This window comes from Artibeus jamaicensis, unplaced genomic scaffold (assembly GCF_021234435.1).
Source record: "Artibeus jamaicensis isolate MK-2021 breed Jamaican fruit bat unplaced genomic scaffold, CSHL_Jam_final contig_1715, whole genome shotgun sequence".
Taxonomy (NCBI): Eukaryota; Metazoa; Chordata; class Mammalia; order Chiroptera; family Phyllostomidae; genus Artibeus; species Artibeus jamaicensis.
Window position 1 is genome coordinate 2,711,525 of NW_026521335.1, and position 20,172 is coordinate 2,731,696.

The 20,172-nt window shown below is 42.8% G+C and overlaps 1 protein-coding gene across 4 annotated transcripts in view; it reads left to right on the forward strand.

Moving 5' to 3' along the window:
- Positions 1 to 20,172, forward strand: part of THEM4 (thioesterase superfamily member 4) — a 64,805-nt gene that overhangs the window by 40,231 nt on the left and 4,402 nt on the right. For 2 of the 4 annotated variants that reach the window (XM_053670405.1, XM_037143682.2), the window contains 2 exons: positions 3,097 to 3,221; positions 5,920 to 6,284. In XM_053670405.1, the coding sequence (XP_053526380.1) occupies positions 3,097 to 3,221; positions 5,920 to 5,993 (199 nt within the window). In that variant the 3' untranslated portion in view covers positions 5,994 to 6,284. Of the gene's footprint in view, positions 1 to 3,096; positions 3,222 to 5,839; positions 6,285 to 20,172 lie in introns of those variants that run through there. The other 2 variants (XM_053670410.1, XM_053670407.1) reach the window with 2 other exon arrangements.

The window sequence follows — 20,172 nt, forward strand, 5'->3', positions numbered from 1 at the left end:
GCAGGGGAAGCACGAGAGGCAACCATACATTGATATGTCTCTCCCTCTCTCCTTCCCTTCTCCTCTAAAGATAAATAAATAAAATCTTTTTAAAAAAGAAATGTCTAAATAAATCAGTAATTGCATTAAATATAATAAGTGAACCAAACTTATTTCAAAGGAAGAGATTATAAAATTTATTTTTAAAAAGGAGATTATAAAATGTGAAAAGCTATAAACTGTTTATATGAGACAAAAGGAAAGAAAAATATGAAAGAAAAAAGTGAACAAGAAGAGGGTTAGAATATCAGAAAAAATATAATTAATTGTTTATAAAGTTATATTAGGGATAGAGACGACTACATAATAAAAGATTCAGTTCAGTAGCAGATAGTAACAATTCTGAATCAGTATGTACTAGCAAAATAACTTCAAAGTATATAAATAAAACTAGTAGAATTCAGGGAGAAACTGACTGACTAATTCACTTTCATAGTGGAAGATTTCAACGCACTGTTCTCAGTTAATGATAGAGAAACAGACCAAAAAAATTAGAAAAGAGAAAATTTAAACACCATGAGATAACAAGTATAATTTATTGGACAGATATAGAACCCTATACCCAGTAATTGGAGAATATACTCTCTTTCCAAGCACACATGAGCGTTTATAAAAATTGATCATATAGTGGTCCATAAATCAAATCTCAATAAATTTTGAAGAATCAGAATCTTACAACTAAGTTCTATGGCCACATTAAATTAGAAGTCAAAAATAAGGGAATTTGTTTAAAAACCTATAGTAAATCAGTTAGGGAAACACTAGCTACTATTATAGTCCCAAAATTTTACTTACTTAAGTCAGTAGACTCTTTTTGTTTATAATTAGTCTTGGGTGGTATTCTGGTCAGTGAGAGACTTCCCCCGGGATGATTCAGAGACTAGGGATCTTTCCCTATTAGGGCCTCAATATCTTCTTTATTCAACTATTCAGGCTTCCTCATCTTTTTTCAATCTTGATATCATATATTTCTGATATATGATAGAAATATATCAGAATATATATCATAATAAATATATCAGAATATAGTTCATCTGAAATTTATTGACATGAAGTTATTTGGTCTTAATGGTATTTATTTATGCTCTTGTTTGTCTTGATCTATCTTGAAAGAGATTATTAGTCCTTCAAAAAGCCATCTTTGGATTTATTAAGACTCTCTATTGTATATATATGTATTTTCTCTTTTATTTTTAAATTTTGCTTTTTATCTCTCATCTCTTTTCTGCCTCTAATACTGTCTTAGTAAGTTATGTAGCAAAATTAAATTAAGGAAAATTATTTGAAGCCTCTTTCCTATGCCAACCAACCTAATCTGTGCCTAAATATTACTTTCATTTACAAAATTATACTTTATAAATATAGTGGTTATATTGTTTTGTATTTTCTGAGATCCTTTCTCTTAGCCTCTCATTAATTAAGGACTCTTTCTGATACAAGAGATATAACTCTTAACTCACACTAGCTTAAGGAAAGAAGGGAACCTGTTGGCCTGTGTGACTGAGAAGACAGGTGTGGCTGGCTGCAGGTGTTCATTGATGCCATTAGTGTCTCAGCCACGCTTTCCTCTGGGTCTGCTTTATCCTCAAGCACCCTTCCTAATGTAGTGCCACAATGGCCACCAGGCAGGCTTGTGTCATACAAGCCTCAGCAGATGAAGAACCCAGTCACAAGGGCTCCAGTTCGAGTTCCAGGACTGACCATTTGGGCCTGTGCCCAGCGCCCACAACCATTCGCTGTGTACTGAGGTGATGGGAGTCAGCCGTCAACTCTAGTCAGTCTCCGTGAGTTAAGAATGGGGGTGATTCCCCATAGAAGGGACACTGTCAGTGTGTGTGATTGACAGAAGGAGGTAAAGGGTAAGACATGGAAAAAGGAAGGGAGCAATGTTAGTAGAAAAGGGGGATTTGGGCAGGCGAGAACACCTAATGTCCCTTGGGTCTTAGCAAATCTTGAACTGGCCTAAGAAATATTTTCTAAAGCTGGGTTGTTCTGTCAGGAGGTTCCGGAAAAGCAAATGGGAGGGGAAAGTAAGCAAAAGTTAATCACAGTGATAACTTCCTTTCCACCTGGGGTAGCTCCTTCATCCACATGGTGGTACTGTAGGAGCACAAGACACATCTCTCTGTTCTATGTTGTTCTGCCAGCTATAATTTCACCTTTAAAGGAATATTTTTTTAATTTATTGATTTAAGAAAGTGAGAGAGAAAAACCGATGTGTTGTTTCACTTATTTATGTATTTATTGGTTGATACTTATATGCACCCTGACCGGGGACCAAACCCACAACCTTGGTATACAACGTTCTAATCAATCAACTGAGCTACCCGACCAGGGCAGGAAGGTCTTTTTCTTTATAGTAGTGTCCTCCAGGATTCACAAAGGTGACTGTAACCACCAGTCACATGTTGCTATTTTAATTTAAATATAAATTAAAATTAAATAAATTTAAAGATTCGGGTTTTTATTCACAATAGCCACACTTTGAATGCTCAGTCACCTGTGGCTCCCATATTGGACAGCTGAGATATGTAACATTTCTGTCATCACATAAAGTTCTGTTGGACAGCACAGGCTTATTAGCACATTGAGCTGTTACCAGCAATTTGTTGTTATTAAGTGCCTTTCTAGAGAAAGTTACTCTAAAGGGATTGGGTGAGAAATTTCAATAATGACAAGGAAAATGAAAGAAGCTGCCATGTCCTCTTTTCATTTCTTTAAGGGATTTCAGCTGCCTTCAGACTGCTCAGGATCGGCTGCTGGGACGGCCTGTGCCATCCCAAAGCATTAATCCCTGGGGGTCCTCTGAACCTAACCCAGCAGAGCAGTCAGGGACCGGACACCCTGGAGCCACCTCAGAGCAGTGGTGCTTGGGAGGAAAAGGATGTGAGTGGCTGCTGGGGTCCGCTTTTTAAAGGAATATTTCATTGAGAACAGTCAGCTCTTTCTGAACCTAAGTATTATAAGTTGCCACCCCTTGTCATGCACTTGATCATGTCTCAATGTTACATAAATCTGATAAGAACTGATTTTTTTCCCTTGTTTTTTCTTCTGCAGACCTGTCCCCCTTGGTTCTGTTGTTGTGATCAATAGCCAACTTGATAAGATTGAAGGAAGGAAAGTGTTTATTTCCTGTGATGTTCGGAGTGTTGATGAGAATATCCTGTACTCGGAGGCAACAGGTAGGAAGCTGCCACTTTTTTTATTTTGGTTTAGTTTGGTTTGGGTCATTTCGTTTATTTGTTTGTTTTGGGGGGGGTTTCTGCTTTGGGGTATTTGTTTGGATTTTATTAAATTGTTTGTGTTTTTCTGGGTTTTGTGGTGGTGGTGGTGTTTTTGTTTGTTTGTTTGTCTGTTTTGCTTTGGTTTTATAAGTCACATATGCCCAGAAATGTTTGATTCCCTGGCATTCAAAGAATAAGTTAAGAATAAAGATATTCCTTATACATGCTGGTAGGGAGGTATTTGATGTTATTGATCAAAATCACCAAAACACGTACCCTTTGGCCCGCTTCCAGGACTTCATCCCCCCAGTGTAATAACAGGTGCAAAATCCTGGTGCACGTGGCTGTTCCGGGGTCCCAGTGAGTGTGTCACTCAGGTAACACTATGTGCAATAACGAAAGGTTGGCAAGACCCAGATATCCACGGATAGGAGACAGGTTAAAAAGACTACAGTTTATTTGCAGACTGTATAATGTGTGCCATTAAGAGTACTGCGGAGTGTTGTGGTGCCATTCCGAATGTTGTGGTGCCATTCCTAAAGAAGAGTAAGGAAACTCTTCATACATAACATGGAGCCCTCACTGATATACAGGGTCCAGCACAAATAATGCCCCCTTTTATTACAAAATCATAAGTATGTAATTCTGTAACATAACAACGTCACACTCAAGCACACCCTATGACACTTTAGGTGAAATGTTCAAATTAAAACTATAAAACACAGGATTGCGGTTTGATTCCCAGTCAGGGCACATGCCTGGGTTGCAGGCCAGTTCCCTGTAGGCCAGTTCCCAGCAGGGGGCGCACAAAAGGCAACCATACATCGATGTTTCTCTCCCTCTCTCCTTCCCCCCTTCCCCTCTAAAGATAAATAAAATCTTTAAAAAAACAATAAAACATTACACCCATATTATTACCCTACCCACACTCAAGCAGGCATTACTTCTGTTGGACCCTATATGTTGAATGAAAAATACAATATGCAGATGTTATCATTAATGTAGAAAAAGTAAAAGAGGTTCTTCTCATTCCCTTCCCCTTTTCTTCTTCTTTCCCTTCCACCGGTTTCTTCCTGAGTAATTTATGTAGTCAGGCATGGTAGCCTCAGGGCGAAGGGGAGGCCAAAGGGAGAGGTGGCTGCTGTGGCCCAGCACCCTGTTGGAGCCTGAGTGGAGCACGGCGGGTGTCCGCATGGGTGCATGACCCAGCACAGGGTGTCAGAGCCCCAGTAGGCTAAGCAAGGCTTCTCCACAGACAGCAGCATGGGTGTAGAACCCACAGAGAGAGGGTGGCGTCAGTGTGGGCTGGCAGTCACGAGAGCCAGGTTTCTCCCTGTCAGAGAAGTGAGTCCCAGGTGTGGAAAGAGAGCAAATGCAAATGAACCCCATGGTGTGGGTTGGAATTGGAGGTGTTGGACATGTGTGTTTTTCCACTCTTTTGCTTTTGCAAGTAATGTTGTGTTGAGTAACTTTATATAGTCATTTTGTACAAATTTTGGCAAATTATTCTCCAATGGTTTAGGAGAAAATAGTTCTTTGTAGTAGTCTCACAGGTTTTTCATAAGCTTGAAATTATTTCAAAATGAAAAATAAAGAAGTGGGAGGGAAGTGAACATATCTATATATATTTGTATTGCATAAACTATTTTAGGGAAGTCACACACATTAATATTGGCCGCCCTTGGTAAGGGAACTGGTAGGTTGGTTTATAATTATTTATAATTATTTTATATTAAGCTAATATTTTTAATTGGATACCTAAACTGTACATATCTTCTTTCAGTTTATAAATTATCTTTTATTTTCTTTAAGAACTATCTTTTTTATGAACAAAAGTTTTTAATGTTAATGTAGTCACATAAATTCTTTTCCTTTATGGTTAATGCTTTTTGTGTGTTAAGACATTTATTTTTTTTGCCCTGGCTGGTGTAGCTCAGTGGGTTGAGCGCAGGCCTGCAAACCAGAGGATTGCGGTCCGATTCCCAGTCAGGGCACATGCCTGGGCTGCAGGCCAGTTCCCAGCAGGGAACCCACGAGAGGCAACCACACACTGATATTCTCTCCTTCTCTCCTCCCCTTCCCCTCTAAAGGTAAATAAATAAAATATTTTTTAAAAAAAGAAATTTGTTTTTTGCCCTAAGCATCACTTGTTTGCTGGAATAATAGAGGAGAGAAGCAGGAAGAAGATTATGAATAATTTGAATACATAAATTTAAAAACTTCATCTCAGGCTGTGGTTTATACTTCCTATCTTACCAAACCTTTCAGTATCGTAAGGGGTACCAGATGGCTGGGTTGTAATTTTACTTACTTACACTTCCCTGACTGTCCTTAATGGAAGTGACAATGAACCATAAAATGACCAAGTAGAGGATCTGGTTACCTAGGGACAATATTACAGTATTGAGATAGTCAAAAGTTGATTCTCAGTTTGGCTGAAAAAATGAATCTAAATATGAATCTAAATGCCTTTCTTTGAATACATATATTTCTATTTAGAGAAGTCCCATCAGGTTGAAGTCAGTTGACTTATCTTCAAGGGGTTTGTTTGTTTGTTTGTTTGTTTGTTTGTTTAGGCTTACTTATACAACTGGATCCTGAAAAAAATGCTTGATGTGGAAAGAGTTTCTGATAAGTTTTATTCTACCTTCATAAGGCTCTCCTTCTCCAGAAGAAAACGTGGCCCCAGTCCTGCTCTGCTCACCCGCTGCTGAGCACCCCATAGTGTGAAGCCTACTAACACTGTCTTCCAGAACAGTCTTCAAATACAACTCCAGGAACTCTATTTCTACCTTGTAAACTTTTTAACATAAAAACACTTCCTGTGAGAGTATCAGCAGTTTTTTATGTGTTCTTAGAATAAGTGGTTTTCCTGACATTTGAATGGCTCTCCCTTGGGTGATATCTGCAAACTTGTACATGCCAGAAAAACAAAAGAAGGAACAAATATGTGCGTGCATATATGCATGTATGTGCAATATGTACATGTGTACATTCATGATCAATAAATTACAAAGCTAACTTTGTTGTTTCTTAACAAACCTTTTTGACTACAGTAGGAAACACTACTATTTCTTGTGGAAATAGGTACCTCAATTCAGTTCTCTTGGATTCTAGGGGTTAAACCACTGTGCCATCTTTAGCATGGGCAGTTGTGTCTTAACCAACAGCTTAATTTACCATCACTGGAAGGAGCCTGGATTTGTTTCCTACATGTCATAATCTATTCAAGCTGCCAAAACAAAATACCACAGACTGAGTAGTTAATAAACAACAGAAATTTATTGCTCATGGTTCTGGAAAGTCCAAGATCAAAACCCCATTATGGTCACCTTGGTGAAGACTTGCTTTCAGGTTCATAGTGGATGCCTTCTCACTGTTCCTCATATGGGGGAAGGGCCTAGGGATCTCTCTGGGTCCTCTTTTATAAAGGCACTAATCCCGTTCATGAGGGCTCCATCCTCATTACTTAAGCATCTCCCAAAGGCCCCACCTATTAGTACCATCACATTAGACATTAGAGTTTCAACATAAGAATTTGGGGAAGAGCCCTGGCTGGGTGGCTCAGTTGGTTGGAACAATCCCATGTACTAAAAGGTTGTGGGTTCAATTCCCAGTCAGAGCACATACCTACGTTTCAGGTTCAATCCCTAGTTGACTGCATACCAGAGGCAACCAATTGGTGTTTCTCTCCTTCTCTCTTTCTCTCCCTCCCTTTCTTTCTCTTCCCCAACCCCAATACACCCTAACCTCTCCTTCCTTTTTCATTTTATAAGGTGCTTGTCTATCTTTCTCCTAAGCTCCATGGGCCCTTCTTTTGCTGTAACTTGTTTCCTGAACCCATGTTTTCTGTGGCTCACTTCTTCTACCTCTGCACCTTTCTAAATAAACGTTCTCTTATGAAAAAGAAGGAAAAGAAAAAGAAAGACCACAGCAGACAGGTCAGTACAGAGGTGAGTTTGTCCATTTCCTCTTCCTGGAAATCCTGATAAAGCTGGGGGGGGGGGGCACGGAGCTGCCTGGGCTGACAGCTTTGCAGTTTACATGGCTAGCAACAGCCACCCTTTCTTCCCTGTCTTCCTTCTATTTAATCCTGAAATTACAGAGACAGTGGGCTCTTATGACGGCTCTAACAACTTGCTTTTCGTGGACATGTGGAGCCTAAGCAGTGAGCCCAGCACTGCTGTCTCATTTCACCTGACAAGTAGGAATTTAGACATTGAAGGTACTTTAATCATTTAGTGAATCTGAACAGGTTTTCAAAACTGCTAAAGCACATCAGACCTACATTCAAGGCGAAAGAACCTAACTGAAGGAGTGCCAGATGACCAGTTTTTCTTTCTACTAGGTGCGCTCACAGCTCCCTTTGCTACCCATTTTTAGTTTTAATTCTCACACTGGTTTGACCACGTCCAGGGTACATTGCATCATATGAATGAGACTGCACAAGCCCAGCTGAAAGGAGAGCAGGAGTTCTTAGTAAGCTCAGAATGGTTTCTCTGCTCTGCAGCAGACTTTTCTCAAGCTTCATCAAACCCTGGCATTCTTGCCTTCACGGGGTTGTATTTTGATAAAGTACATTTGGCAAAAGGTGGCTAAAGAGTCAGGAAGGAGGGAGGTGGAATCAGAATTGTTGCCAGCTCCTCTCTATCACAAGTTTCCTCCATAAACCATGGAGCTGTTCCTCATTGCCCACTATCTCCTTTCTAACAGAGCGGTAAGTAACATTTAGAGTGAAGGTTAGGAATCGCACTGACCAGTGCAGTTCAGTTGGTTGGGCCTTGTCCCACAAAGCAAAAAGGTCACCAGTTCAATTGCCAGTCAGGGTATGTGGACTGTGGGTTCAGTCCCCGGACAGGGCATGTACAAGAGGCAACAGATTTCTCCTTCTCTTTCTCACTCCCTTCCTTCCCCTATAAAAAATAAAATATTTTTTAAAGAAAAGATTGGAAATTGATGTTGTCCAGTGTCCAGCTATCTTTGAACTATCAGTACAAACTAGGCAGTGAGTTTTTGTCTTAACCACAGGTTTCTTAATTTCTAAGAAGCACAATAGAAGATAGTCATGTGCAGAAATACATTGTTGGAGGAATAAAAAAATGAAAAATATCTTCTTTCTCTAATGGGAAAGCAAGAATGAAACAAAAGGAAGTCGAGAAAACCTTTTTGTTTTGTGTTAAGGAAGCTTGTGTCCCTCGTTTCCCACCCCATCACCTTCTTGGGATCCTAGCCTTTTCTCTATGCCAGCAGCCAAATTACTGTTCTGCCTAATAAACAGCCACCATGGAACCCTAGCCAAATATATATTTTTCAGTACCACGTATACAACATTCTCTGTGATAGAGATAATAAGGCAGTTTCTTTCAAATTTAAATCACCAAATGTCAATCATGGATTTTATGTCTCAGAGAGGTTGGAAATTTGTGTCCTGGCTGGTGTAGCTCAGTAGATTAAACGTTGGCCTATGAACTGAAAGGTCTCTAGTTCAATTCCCGGTTTGCAAGAGGCAACCAGTTGATGTTTCTGTCCTTCTCTTCCTCCCTCCCCTCTCTCTAAAAATAAAATCTTTAAAATTTTTTTCTTTTAACAGTGTTTTTTGGTCTGGCACTACTATTATAAGCTCAGAATTACAGGATTGGTTTATTCTTCATCTTAACTATGTATATAAAATTAAGTGAGCTGCAGAGAAAGATACCACAAGGAGGAAAAAAACTACAGACCAAAAATCCTCGACAAGATACTAGCAAACTGAGTCAAACAGCACATTTAAAAGATTACACATTATGACCAGGTGGGGTTTATTCCAGAAATAGAAGAGTAGTTTGACATAAGGAAATTAATCAGTGTATTACACCACACCAATAAAACAAAACCACATAAACCTCTCAATGGGTGCAGGAAAGGCATTGACAAAATGCAATACTCTTTCATGACAGAAATACTCAGAATAGAAACTTCCTTAACATAATAAAGGGCATCTAGGAAACCCATAACCAATATCACACTGAAAGGTGAAAAACTAAAAGCCATCTCCTTAAAATCAGGAAAAAAACAGATTCACTTTTACTACTGCTATTCAGCATAATACTAGAAATCCTAGACAGAGCAACTGAGCAAGAAAAGAAAGACATCCAAGTTGGAAAGGAAGAAGTATTTGCAGGTGACATGATTCTGTATATAGATAATCCCAAAGAATCCATCAAAAAAACTAGAGCAAATAAATGAGTTAAGCAAAGTTTCAAGATACAAGATTCCTCTCTCCCTCCTCCTCATCATTTACTTTGAGGAATCCCATGTGAAGAGCATCTCTACGGAGAGGTCCATGTGTTAAGGAACTGAAGTTTCCAGCCCCAGTCTAGTCTTCAGAGAATGCAGCCCCAGCCTGGCTCCCTTGACTGCAACTTCATGAGAGACCCTGAACCAAAATCATCCAATTAATGTACTCGTGGGTTCCGACCCTCAGAAATAATGTTGCTAAAATTTGAGGTAATGTAGCAATAAACAACTAATGAGGATTAGGTAATCTAAATGAGAGTAGCAGGGATGATCCCAAACTACATAATCCTACAGTGGGGGGGAGGTAGTACTTGACCATTTTTATGTAGCAGGTTTGCAAGCCTAGTTATTAGACTGATATTAGGAGTGACTGAATTTTCCTCATTGTGTACTGTATTTGTGATCAAAGCATAGGAGTGCTGTTGAAACAAAGCCTTCAAAATTTGAAAACTGGCAACAAATAAACCACAGCATAAAAGACTAAGGACTTGTGATATTTTTAAAAATAAAATAAACCAGAATTGAGGCTCCCAATGCCAGGATTGCCTTTTTTTAATTTTGTTAAGAGAAAACTTAATATAATAGAAATCTCAGCATTTAATCACTAAATGAATCTTACAAAACTTCTATTAAAAACAGCATATGTATACTTTGAAGTTTCATAGGTTCTAATTCAAAATAAAATATGGAAATGTTAGTAAGGAAAGTGAAACCAAAGTAACCCAGTACAAACCTAACACTGAAAAATCAAAAAGCACTTTAAGCAAGTTTTTAAAATGAAAGAAACAGCTATAATATTTCAAAGGGGTTGGGTCTGTGGAAATGCGAATGGAGTAAGGCAGAGGAGATACACTGTTTTTTATAATAAATTTTGCTTCCACAAGGCTTGATTCCAAACTCCATGCAAGAAATTAGTTTGATAAAATAAAAACTGAATTAAAAAATGTTCTTGGATCATAACTATTACAGTCAAGAGATCCTGATTTTTTTTTAGATTTTTTAATTTATTTTTTTAGAGCAAGGGGAAGGGAGGGAGAAAGAGAAGGAAAGAAACATCAATGTGGAACAGACACATCAATCACACACCCCAATCGGAGGGCTGGCCACAACCCAGATATGTGCCATGATGGAGAATTGAACCAGCGGCCTTTCTGTTCGCAGGATCGCACCCAACCCACTGAACCACATGTCAGGACAAAACTGAATTTTTAAAAACAGTGAGTACCTCATAGGGATGTGGGGTGTAGAAGAGGGAGTTCACATGCATCACTTAGTACAGTGCAGAGGAGGTGTGCGGTCAATATGTGGCATATCCCCAGGGAGAGAGGGACGTGATCGGACTAGAACAGCCTTGCCCTGAGAAGATAAAACTTGCTGAAACTTGGCTTCTGTTGCTGCTCATCTAAGGAGACACTTAATCCACATTTACAGTGTCTGGCTGGTAGCTTCTTCATCTGCTAGCTCCTCATCTGCCTAGGCTGCCTCAGGAAGGCAGTCCTCTGGCAGCCCACGATCTGTCTCAGTGAAAGGAAGTCAGAGCCTGGGCTTCGGGGCTAGATGCCCCGGGTTCAGGTCCTTTCTGTTCAAGTCCTAACCTTCTGGGCAAGTTAGGTAGCCTCTGAGCGCCCCCATTGACTCATCTGTGAAACGGAGGTAACATGAGTCCTTATTTTTTAGGACTGCCATCGCGGTTGAGTCAGTGAATGCAAAGCACATGTTTTCTGTAACTGTCACTCTTTGCCCATATTGGTTGAGAGTCATGTCAGCACACTTTTGAGCCCACAAGACACAGCAATGTGTTAAGTGTTTGGAGCCCATATATAACAGGGTGCAGCCAAGAGCGGGGGCCCAAATCGGGATTTGGAATGGGGTCCAGAACTCAAGGTGTCCAGGAAATATTAGATATATAGGATGTCCTCACCCCTCACCCCTGACAGGTGTGATTTGGGGGAAGAGACTCATGGAGCAGGAACATGCAGAGCTGCTTTGTACAGCCACAGCTTTGCAGCTAACCTCTGGCACGGTCATTTAACATATCTATAACATTTAACTGGTTGCATAAATATGTTAAATAGCTGTGGCCATGCTTTGAGTCAGGGGGATGGAAGTGACTTCCACCCACGATGTAAGGGGGGTGTAGCTCCCCCTGGTTACAGCACCTGTGTGAGAGCTTGGAGAAGATTGGCTCCAAGACATGGGGACACACCTGCTCAGACTTACAATGGCAGCCCAGTAAACCTGAAATAATACAGGAATGCTAGAAGGTTTAACGGATTGCAGGAGGAGTCAGAAATGGGGCTGCAGAGGAAGACTGGTGCAGGGATTTAAACCCAGGCTCGGCAGCCATTCGAGGGGAGAACCCCTCGCAGCTTTGGTAGAGTGGGGACCCTGCAGGTTTGGCAAGAGTAAGGACCACATGGCTTTGGGGTGTTCCCTTTTGCCATGCGGCTTAGGAAGCAGGAGAGACTTTGCCTAGAAGAAAAGGGGTGAAAGGACTCTTGCTGGTGGACCATGAGAAGGTGCCACATGACTTTGGATTAACTGGAGATCCTGACAGAGAGACAGCCGATGGTGCCAGGAGCCTGAACCACAGGTTTTCTACTTTTTTTCCCGAAATACAGTACCCCAGACTAGGGCAAAGGGAGAAGGAAGGACTATGTGCATCTGTGGGTATCCTAGAAGACTTTAATATTTTAATGAAGACATCAGGTCAGTACTCTAAGTCTATATAGCTTTAAATAACTATTTCCTTTCCTTTTCACAAATCTCTGGCATTGAGAGACGGTCTTCCCTCTGGCATTCCTCAGAAATGCCAGAGGAAAGGTTTCCATAGCAAACCTTGTGGGGGTTCCTTTTGGTAATAGTATATCATACCCCCCCCTTTGGCCCTGTTCTGTAACATATATATTAAATAAACATAGCTATAGTCAAGGAACTTTAAAGCCAATAGGAGATAAACTCAACTTAGAATCAACAGAGAAGTACCTGGTGAGTTATTACAGGGAAACATTTTTCCAACAAAAGTAGCCAGTTCTGGTTTATGTATCACCCACCTTTCTGTCTCCAGTACTGGAATCTTGTCAGGCCTGCAGGACAGGTAGAGCTGAATCACCATTTTTCTAGCCCTTCACACACCTGCCCACCTTACTACCGATTTATGGCACCTAGAGAATCAGTATGGAAAAGGGGGATTATCTGCACAGGATCCTGGGGGTCTAAAATTCAAAGTGTTAGAATCTTGTCTGGAAGTGCCTGGATAGCATGGGTGGAAGTGCAGTGGGAGGGAAGAGGGCCGATAGAGGCAGGAGCAGTGGGCAAGAGTAGGAAAGGGAAGAGCTTTGTGGAATCAGGGCCATAAGCTGGCCAGACTCCAAAACTGGCCCCTTACAGCCTTTTGGGTGGTGGAATCTGCATGCCCTGAGTGGTTCTGCGTGTGACCACAGCTGAAGAACTGTGTCTGTAGAGCACTGTAGCAGTGGGAACCCAGGCCCACTGGGTTCACAGGAGCCCCCAGAGGTGAGCCTCACTCTTGGGAAACAAACTTGCTCTTCTGGCCCCATCCACCTGAAGGTAAAGGTGACTCTCCTCATGGAACCAAGGATGTGCCTGTGTGGCCACAGTAACTATGGAAGAAAGACAGAGTCAGTGGGGAACATGTCTCAGTTGCCACAGTGAACTAAGGTTCCTCTGCAGGTAGCAGAGCACCAGCCACAGAGATTGGGTCCCTCAGCATTCCCCACTGCTGTTTTCCACGTTAGGAATAGGGGTGCTCTTGGAGTCCTAGGTGGCTCCTGGCTTCTTGGACTTCCTGCAGGACAGGAAGAGCAGCCCTGGGGCAGGGTAAGATATGACTCACCTGCCTACGAGGGATTGGCTTTTGCAGCTCACCTGTCAAACTTGGGGCATGTTCTTCAGTATTCACACTCTGAATGGTGTATGCACAATGACAGATGACATTAGTGAAAATGAGTGTCCCAGCCCAGTCCCCCCGTAACAGTGAAAGGCTCACTCTCTCTGACTCTATCTTAATTCTAGCCTGTGGTTCTTCCCTTGCCTTCATGCTTATAGCTCCTGATATAAATATGCCAATAATCAGAGAAATTCAGCTTGAGGCTCCAGTTTTTGCAAGAACAGCCTTGCCAGGGGTGCCTCTCCCAAGGAGGTGGGGAAATAGTTACAAAATAGTGATTTTTTATCAAAGATTTACAGGAGCCTGAAGACCAGTCTCAGATCAGCAGAGGTCAACAGACCAGGGAACGAAGATTTAGAGATTTTGAGCTCTTCCTTGGATCCTTGTTGGTGCCAAGAAGTCACATGCCTGTTGCCCCACTTATTCTCCCATCCCCTGACCTAAAGAGGCCTGAATTCTGGACTCTCTTAAGATGGATTTGAGGAAGCCCTAAGGCTCCCCATATTCTCAAGCTTGTGCCTTCTTGATCAATAAGCCTTCCCTTACTCCAAACTCTGATGATTTAAATATTGGCCTTTGAAGTTCACAGTTCACTAGTTCACAGTTCACAGTTCACAGTTCACTAGTTCGAACTAGTAACTCCCCTGGGAACATGTGGCCAGTTCACTCACCACCTCCTAAAGCCAGCCCTTCCGTACCCTCCGCCCTGTGCTTCCAGAACATAGCCATCTAGCAAGTGCGAAAGGGGAGAGGGGAGGCAGGGAGCCAGAAGCTGAGGGCTGTGAACCTCCGGGGGCAGTGATTTACACTGACCTTAAAGAACCTTCTTCATGAACAGGTGGGTGATGGGTTTGAAAGCAAGCCTTTGCCCTCCTCAGCCAGTGGTGTCTTCGGTTGCCTTAGGGGAGAATCCGCACTAAAGACATGCAGAGGTTGGTTATGATGAGGCCATAGCCTTTCAGGAGTGAAATGAAGAGGAATTCACCCATAAGGCTTCTCTAGAGTGGTTCTCACCAACTGCAGAACAAATATTATGAAAAAGTAATAGCTATTACTTAAAAACCATTTTCCAGGCATCATATCAACATATTTGCCTTACCTTCTTAACTTTTATATACTGTTGATGGCCTTATTTTACAGGTGAGCAAACTGTGGGAGGTTAAGTAAATTTCCCCCAATAACACAGGCACTCTATGGAGTAGACACTCTGGTTATTCCCATTTCACACATGAAGAAGCTGAGACAAAGCTGGGATTTGCATCTGGATCCTTCTGACTCCGGATCCCAAGCTTCTAACACCAGGATTTCCTGTCTGCCTGAGATTACAAACCCGGGCACTGAGGCAGGCGTGTTCAAGTCTGAGGGAAGAAGTGCTACGCCACAGAGACGGGTCCTGGAGAAGGCAGAGGTGGAACCAGCTCATTTCCTTTGTCACTGAATATTTTAAACTGTCTATTTCATAAAGAACAATACCCCGATCAAGAAATTGATAAAGTTTCAACAATAAGGAAAATTTGATAATGCTGTATCATTAGTGTCCAATTTAGAATCAGAAAGGAAACCAACCTCTAAAATAATAATAATTTTATATGTGTAAACGACTAGAGGTGGATGTTATAAAGCAGTAGCTAATTGTCTCTAATTGTCCATTATCCAAAATCATGAATATAAATGTAACACATTTCCTTAGTAAACAGACAGTACTAGGGCTGTTGATTGCCTCTGAATTAACTACTGTCCTTAAGAAGATAAACCCACCACTGCAGGTAAGGATAAATGTGACAAAAGGCAAAGTACTGGCAACAAGATTCAGGAATGATATCCACCCTGCCCAAATTTAAAATATGAAAAAAAAATGCTTCCATAAAGTCACCCAAGTTTCAGCATGTCCATTAGCAACATGCCCGTGAACTTCCATGAGTTTCTGAAGCACTGTGAACCATAGCACCTCAAAGACGAGCATCAGAGAGTGCTGCTTTTACTCCTCTTTTCTTTCATTTTGCCTCCATTTCATCCCTTCTCCCCGCAAACACCATCTTCTCAATGGGACTTGCCTCCTCAGCTGCCCCTCCTCTCACGACTGACCTCTTTGTTTCTATTCATCTCTGGGGCAAACACTGCTGGGCTATTGCTATGATACTGTCATGGACATCAGTTGTTTTTGTCTGTCCATCTCTTCCTCCCATCTTCTGGTAACGGAACTATGCTGACAGCCCTTTCAGGTTTCATGTGATTGTAGTGGGGGAGGAGGACTGCCAGTCACACCTCGGCACTGAGCCAGGCCCTGGACCAGCTTTAGTTAATCATGGCTCCTCATCCCACTGACCACAGACACTGGTCCAAAGAGAAGGCATTTACCTAAGTAATCAGAGTCTTCCCCTGGGATTTTTCATATGGTTGAGAGGTGAGGGAAGTGAACAGATTGAGATATATTTTATAAATGTCACCAATGAGGCCTGATTGAACTTGAGTTTCCTTCTCTATAAGGTGAGAAACTTGGACCAAAGGCTCCTGGAGGCACCTCCAGACTCGGTCTGAGGGTTCTGTGGGGCTTCACCTATGGAGGAATCAGACTGGTCCAGCTACACCTTTTCAGAGAGAGGGTATCTGGCAAAAGTGTGCATCCCGGGAAATTTCACTTTCATAATCTCAGACTGAAGGTTGTCCCCCTTTTCCTTATCAAAACCTGCTTTCAGGTTCCCACTTTAACTAAGAAGTAACATAACAAAAAACTGCTTACATTGTTACCCTTTGTTCAAGTACAATTTTCTGTTTTTTACTCCCATCTCAGCCCATTCCCCAAGTGCTTCCCACCTCCCTCCCATTTCCACCCCCCTAGATTTTGTCCATGTGTCCTTTATACTAGTTCCTGTAAATCCTTCCCCTTTTCCCCTGAAATTCCCTCCCCTCTCCCCTCTGATCACTGTCCTCCTGTTCTCTATTTCAGTGTCTTTGGTTATATTTTGCTTGCTTGTTTGTTTTGTTGTTTAGCTTCCTGTTAAAGGTGAGATCATATGGTATTTGTCTTTCATCACCTGGCTTATTTCACTCAGCATGATGCTTTCCAGTTCCATCCATGCTGTTGCAAAGGGTAGGAGCTCCTTCTTTCTTTCTGCTACATAGAATTCCATTGTGTAAATATACCATAGTTTTTGATTCATTCATTTACTGATGGGCACCTAGGTTGCTTCCAGCTCTTGGCTATTGTAAATTGTGCTGCTATGAACATTGGAGTGCATAGGTTCTTTTGGATTAGTGTTTCAGGGTTCTTAGGATATAATCCTAGCAGTGGAATTGCTGGATCAAAAGGCAGATTCATTGTTAGTTTTCTTAGAAAATTCCATACTGTTTTCCATAATGGTTGTACCAGTCTGCAATCCCACCAACAGTGAACTAGGGTCCCCTTTTCTCCACAACCTCTCCAACATTTGTTGTTTGTTGCTTTGTTTATGATAGCCATTCTGACCGGTGTAAAGTGGTATGTCACTGTGGTTTTAATTTGCATCTCTCTGATAGCTAACGATATTGAGCATCTCTTCATGTGTCTCTGGATTCTCTGTACATCCTCCTTGGAGAAGTGTCTGTTCAAGTCCTTCACCCACTTTTTAATTGGGTCACTTGTCCTCTTAGAGTGGAGTCGTGTAAGTTCTTTGTATATTTGTGTGTGCATTAAAAGAGCCAGGTAACTCAAGCCACAACTGCCAGAGGTGGGAGGGCAGGGAGTAAAGCACTGGGGTCAGCCCTGGCTGTGTGACTCAGTTGGTTAGAGTGCCACCCCAATACATCAAGGTTGCCGGTTCGATTCCTCATCAGGGCACATACAATAATCATCTGTGCAACAACAACAAAAAAAATCAATGTTTCTCTCTCTCTAAAATCAATAAATTTTTAAAAGAATTAAAATAATAAAAGTTTATCTAAAAAAGAAGCACAGGGGCTGTGGCTGGTGTTGCTCAGTGGGTTGAACACCAGCCTGCCAACTGAAATGTCCCAAGTTCAATTCCCAGTCAGGGAATTCCTTGACATGCCTTGGCTGTGGGCCAGGTCCCCCATAGGGGGGCATGCAAAATGCCACCAATCGATGTCTCTGTCTCTTTCTCCCTCCCTTCCCCTCTTTCTAAAAAATAAATAAAATCTTTTAAAAAAGAAAAGCAGTGGGGTCCGCAGTGCCCAAGAGCCAGGCTAGCTAAGACTAACAGAGGACACCAGGGAGGGAGCAAGATTTTCTCTGCACCAACAAACTCTACACCAGAGCAGCTATGGCATTATTCCATTCTGACAAGGCCACCAAGGCACAATGTCAGTGCCATGTGCCCAGTGCCCAGCCATGAACAGGAGACCTCTCCCTCAAAGGAGACTGTTAGGGGACTCAAGAGTTGGAAAATTTTAGTTTGAGGTAAAAAGTTATAAGCCTAGCAAGTAGTGTATATGTTAAAACTTTTGTTTCAGAAACTCCAGATAAGACCTACCCTAGCTCCTGGGAAAACAGCTGACCTTCTGGGGCACTGCTAAAGATCACCGCCTGGGGACAACTGGAGGCATCCGGGCCTTTGTGTTCCAGGGAGAGACAGACAACCACCCACCCCTGGGAACAGCTAACTGCCCAGGACTGGAATGTTGCAGTTTCTTTCACCTAATCCTCCCTACACTTCAAAACCCCTCACCGTACCTTGTTTATTCCCTGCTATAAAAACCTTGGCATGGAAAGAAAAAACAAGATGGTCTGTTAGAGAATGAACCCATCACCTTCTCAGATCACCGGCCATCTGAATAAAGTGCCCATAAAAATGCAATCGCTGTCATTGCTTATTGGGTGTAGTAGTGACAGGCAGCCCAAACACCAGTGTCTTTTCTGGTTTCAAGACCACATCTCCCAATCTCCCGTCCCTGCTAAAGGCCAGGAGTCACAGCCTCAGGAAGGAAGGGCCCTCCCAATGGGTTTTTTCTCTGTCTTCATAGACAGAGACCAAGGCAGAGCCCCAGAGCTAGACACTCCTGAACAGCTCAGTTTCCAGGAAGGAACCCATGGTCAGGCAGTTTAATATGAAACTTTTTAAAAGATTTATTTGTTTGTTTGTTTGTTTTTAGAGAGAGGGGAAGGGTTGGAAAAGGAAAGGGAGAGAAACATTGATAAGAGAGAAATATCAGTTGGTTGCCTCTTCAAACCTTAATCTTGCCAGGGCCTTCAAAGACTGGAATGCAGACGGTACATTCCCCAGAGGTATGACGATAGAGCCTACCAGCTCCCAGGGAGGAGGAACCGGTTTTTCAGACGCTGACCTTTCTGGCCTGTGTTTGAGGCTCTGGCAACTCTTGCGAAAGATGAGAAGAATTTGGAGAAAAAAATTTGCCTCCCCCACACCACTAACTGGAGGTCCGAGGACTGGCTGTGGAGATGGGAGATGGAGAAGGGTGGCTACAAGGAGGTTAGCAGGGAAAACTGCTCCAAAAAGGAGAAGGCTCCCAGCTTAGGGCTGGAGGTGAGAGAGCCCTGGGTGGCTTCTCTGCGAGGGACAGGGATCAGGCTCCTCCAGGAGCCACTTGGGAGATGAATCACCGAATGAGCATCTCCTTCCACTTGCTCCCAAGGCCTGGTGGTGCCTCCTTTCTCCTTCAGCCTTCCTAGGCCCTCGCCACACCCTAGCCCCTTCTGTGACTCATCAGCAGAAGTGATGCCCCATCATGGCTGCAGAACTTGGTTCTGTACCATCTGATTATCCTGTGGGGACACGCTCCGCCTGCAGGATGCCCCTGGCCCTGAGGAAAGGGGACAGGGGTTCCAGGCCCTCGACAGCAGCCGGGTCACCATCAACACACTCAGCGGGTTTGTGAGCTTTGCCCCTGACCTGGTTGAACAGTTATTGACACCCTATATCAGAGTTTTCAGAAGACAAAGGGGCTCAGGATATCATGGGGCTGGTATTAATCATTTAATATGTTTTTAAAAGGAATGTGACCTTACTTTGTACCCCAAGCTGGTAAAGCAGATGTGCCAGTGTCACCATGTGGCCTTTCCACTGGTTCGGAGAAGCTGCCCCTTCAGTGATTTTCTGGGTTTGAGGAAAAGGGGATTTCAGACCTGGTAGTGCCTGTGCGTCCACCCTGAGCGTGTGCACACACACACAAACACACACCCTGCAGGATTTGTCACTTTCTGAGCAGAGGTCCTGACTCTGCTCTCAGGGGTTTACAAACAGGAACTCAATTCCAGCTGAGCTGTGGCAGGGGCTCTCCCATTTCTGGGGGCAACTCAGGTTTCCCTCATTCCTGGCACATTCTCTGTCCCTGTACAAACCCCTCCATCAGCCCAGTAATCACACAGGCAGTGGCACCTGGAGCCAGCACCTGCTATCAGCTCCCTGTTCCTTCTGCACATGGGCCTCTGCCACAGCCCTGCCCTTCCAGGTGGGCACACCACCAGTCCAGCCACCCAGGGCCCCTTTGGGCAGAGTACTAAGCAACCACATTTTCTACCTCCATGCTGTGCCCCACGCTCAGTGAAGATAGCCTTTTCCCTGTGTTGGTTATAGTCTGAAGCTCAGTTTCTCCTCTTCCCCAAGCATCCCCACTGATACTTCCCATCCGCAATCAAGACTCAAAACCTTAGAAACTGGATAAAGCAAAAACCCTGAGGCAACATATAGCCAACCGGCTTTGACATGTGAGAGTTATTTTTCTTTCCAAAGGGCCCACCTCGGGTGTTGATGTTGCAAACTGAATCTT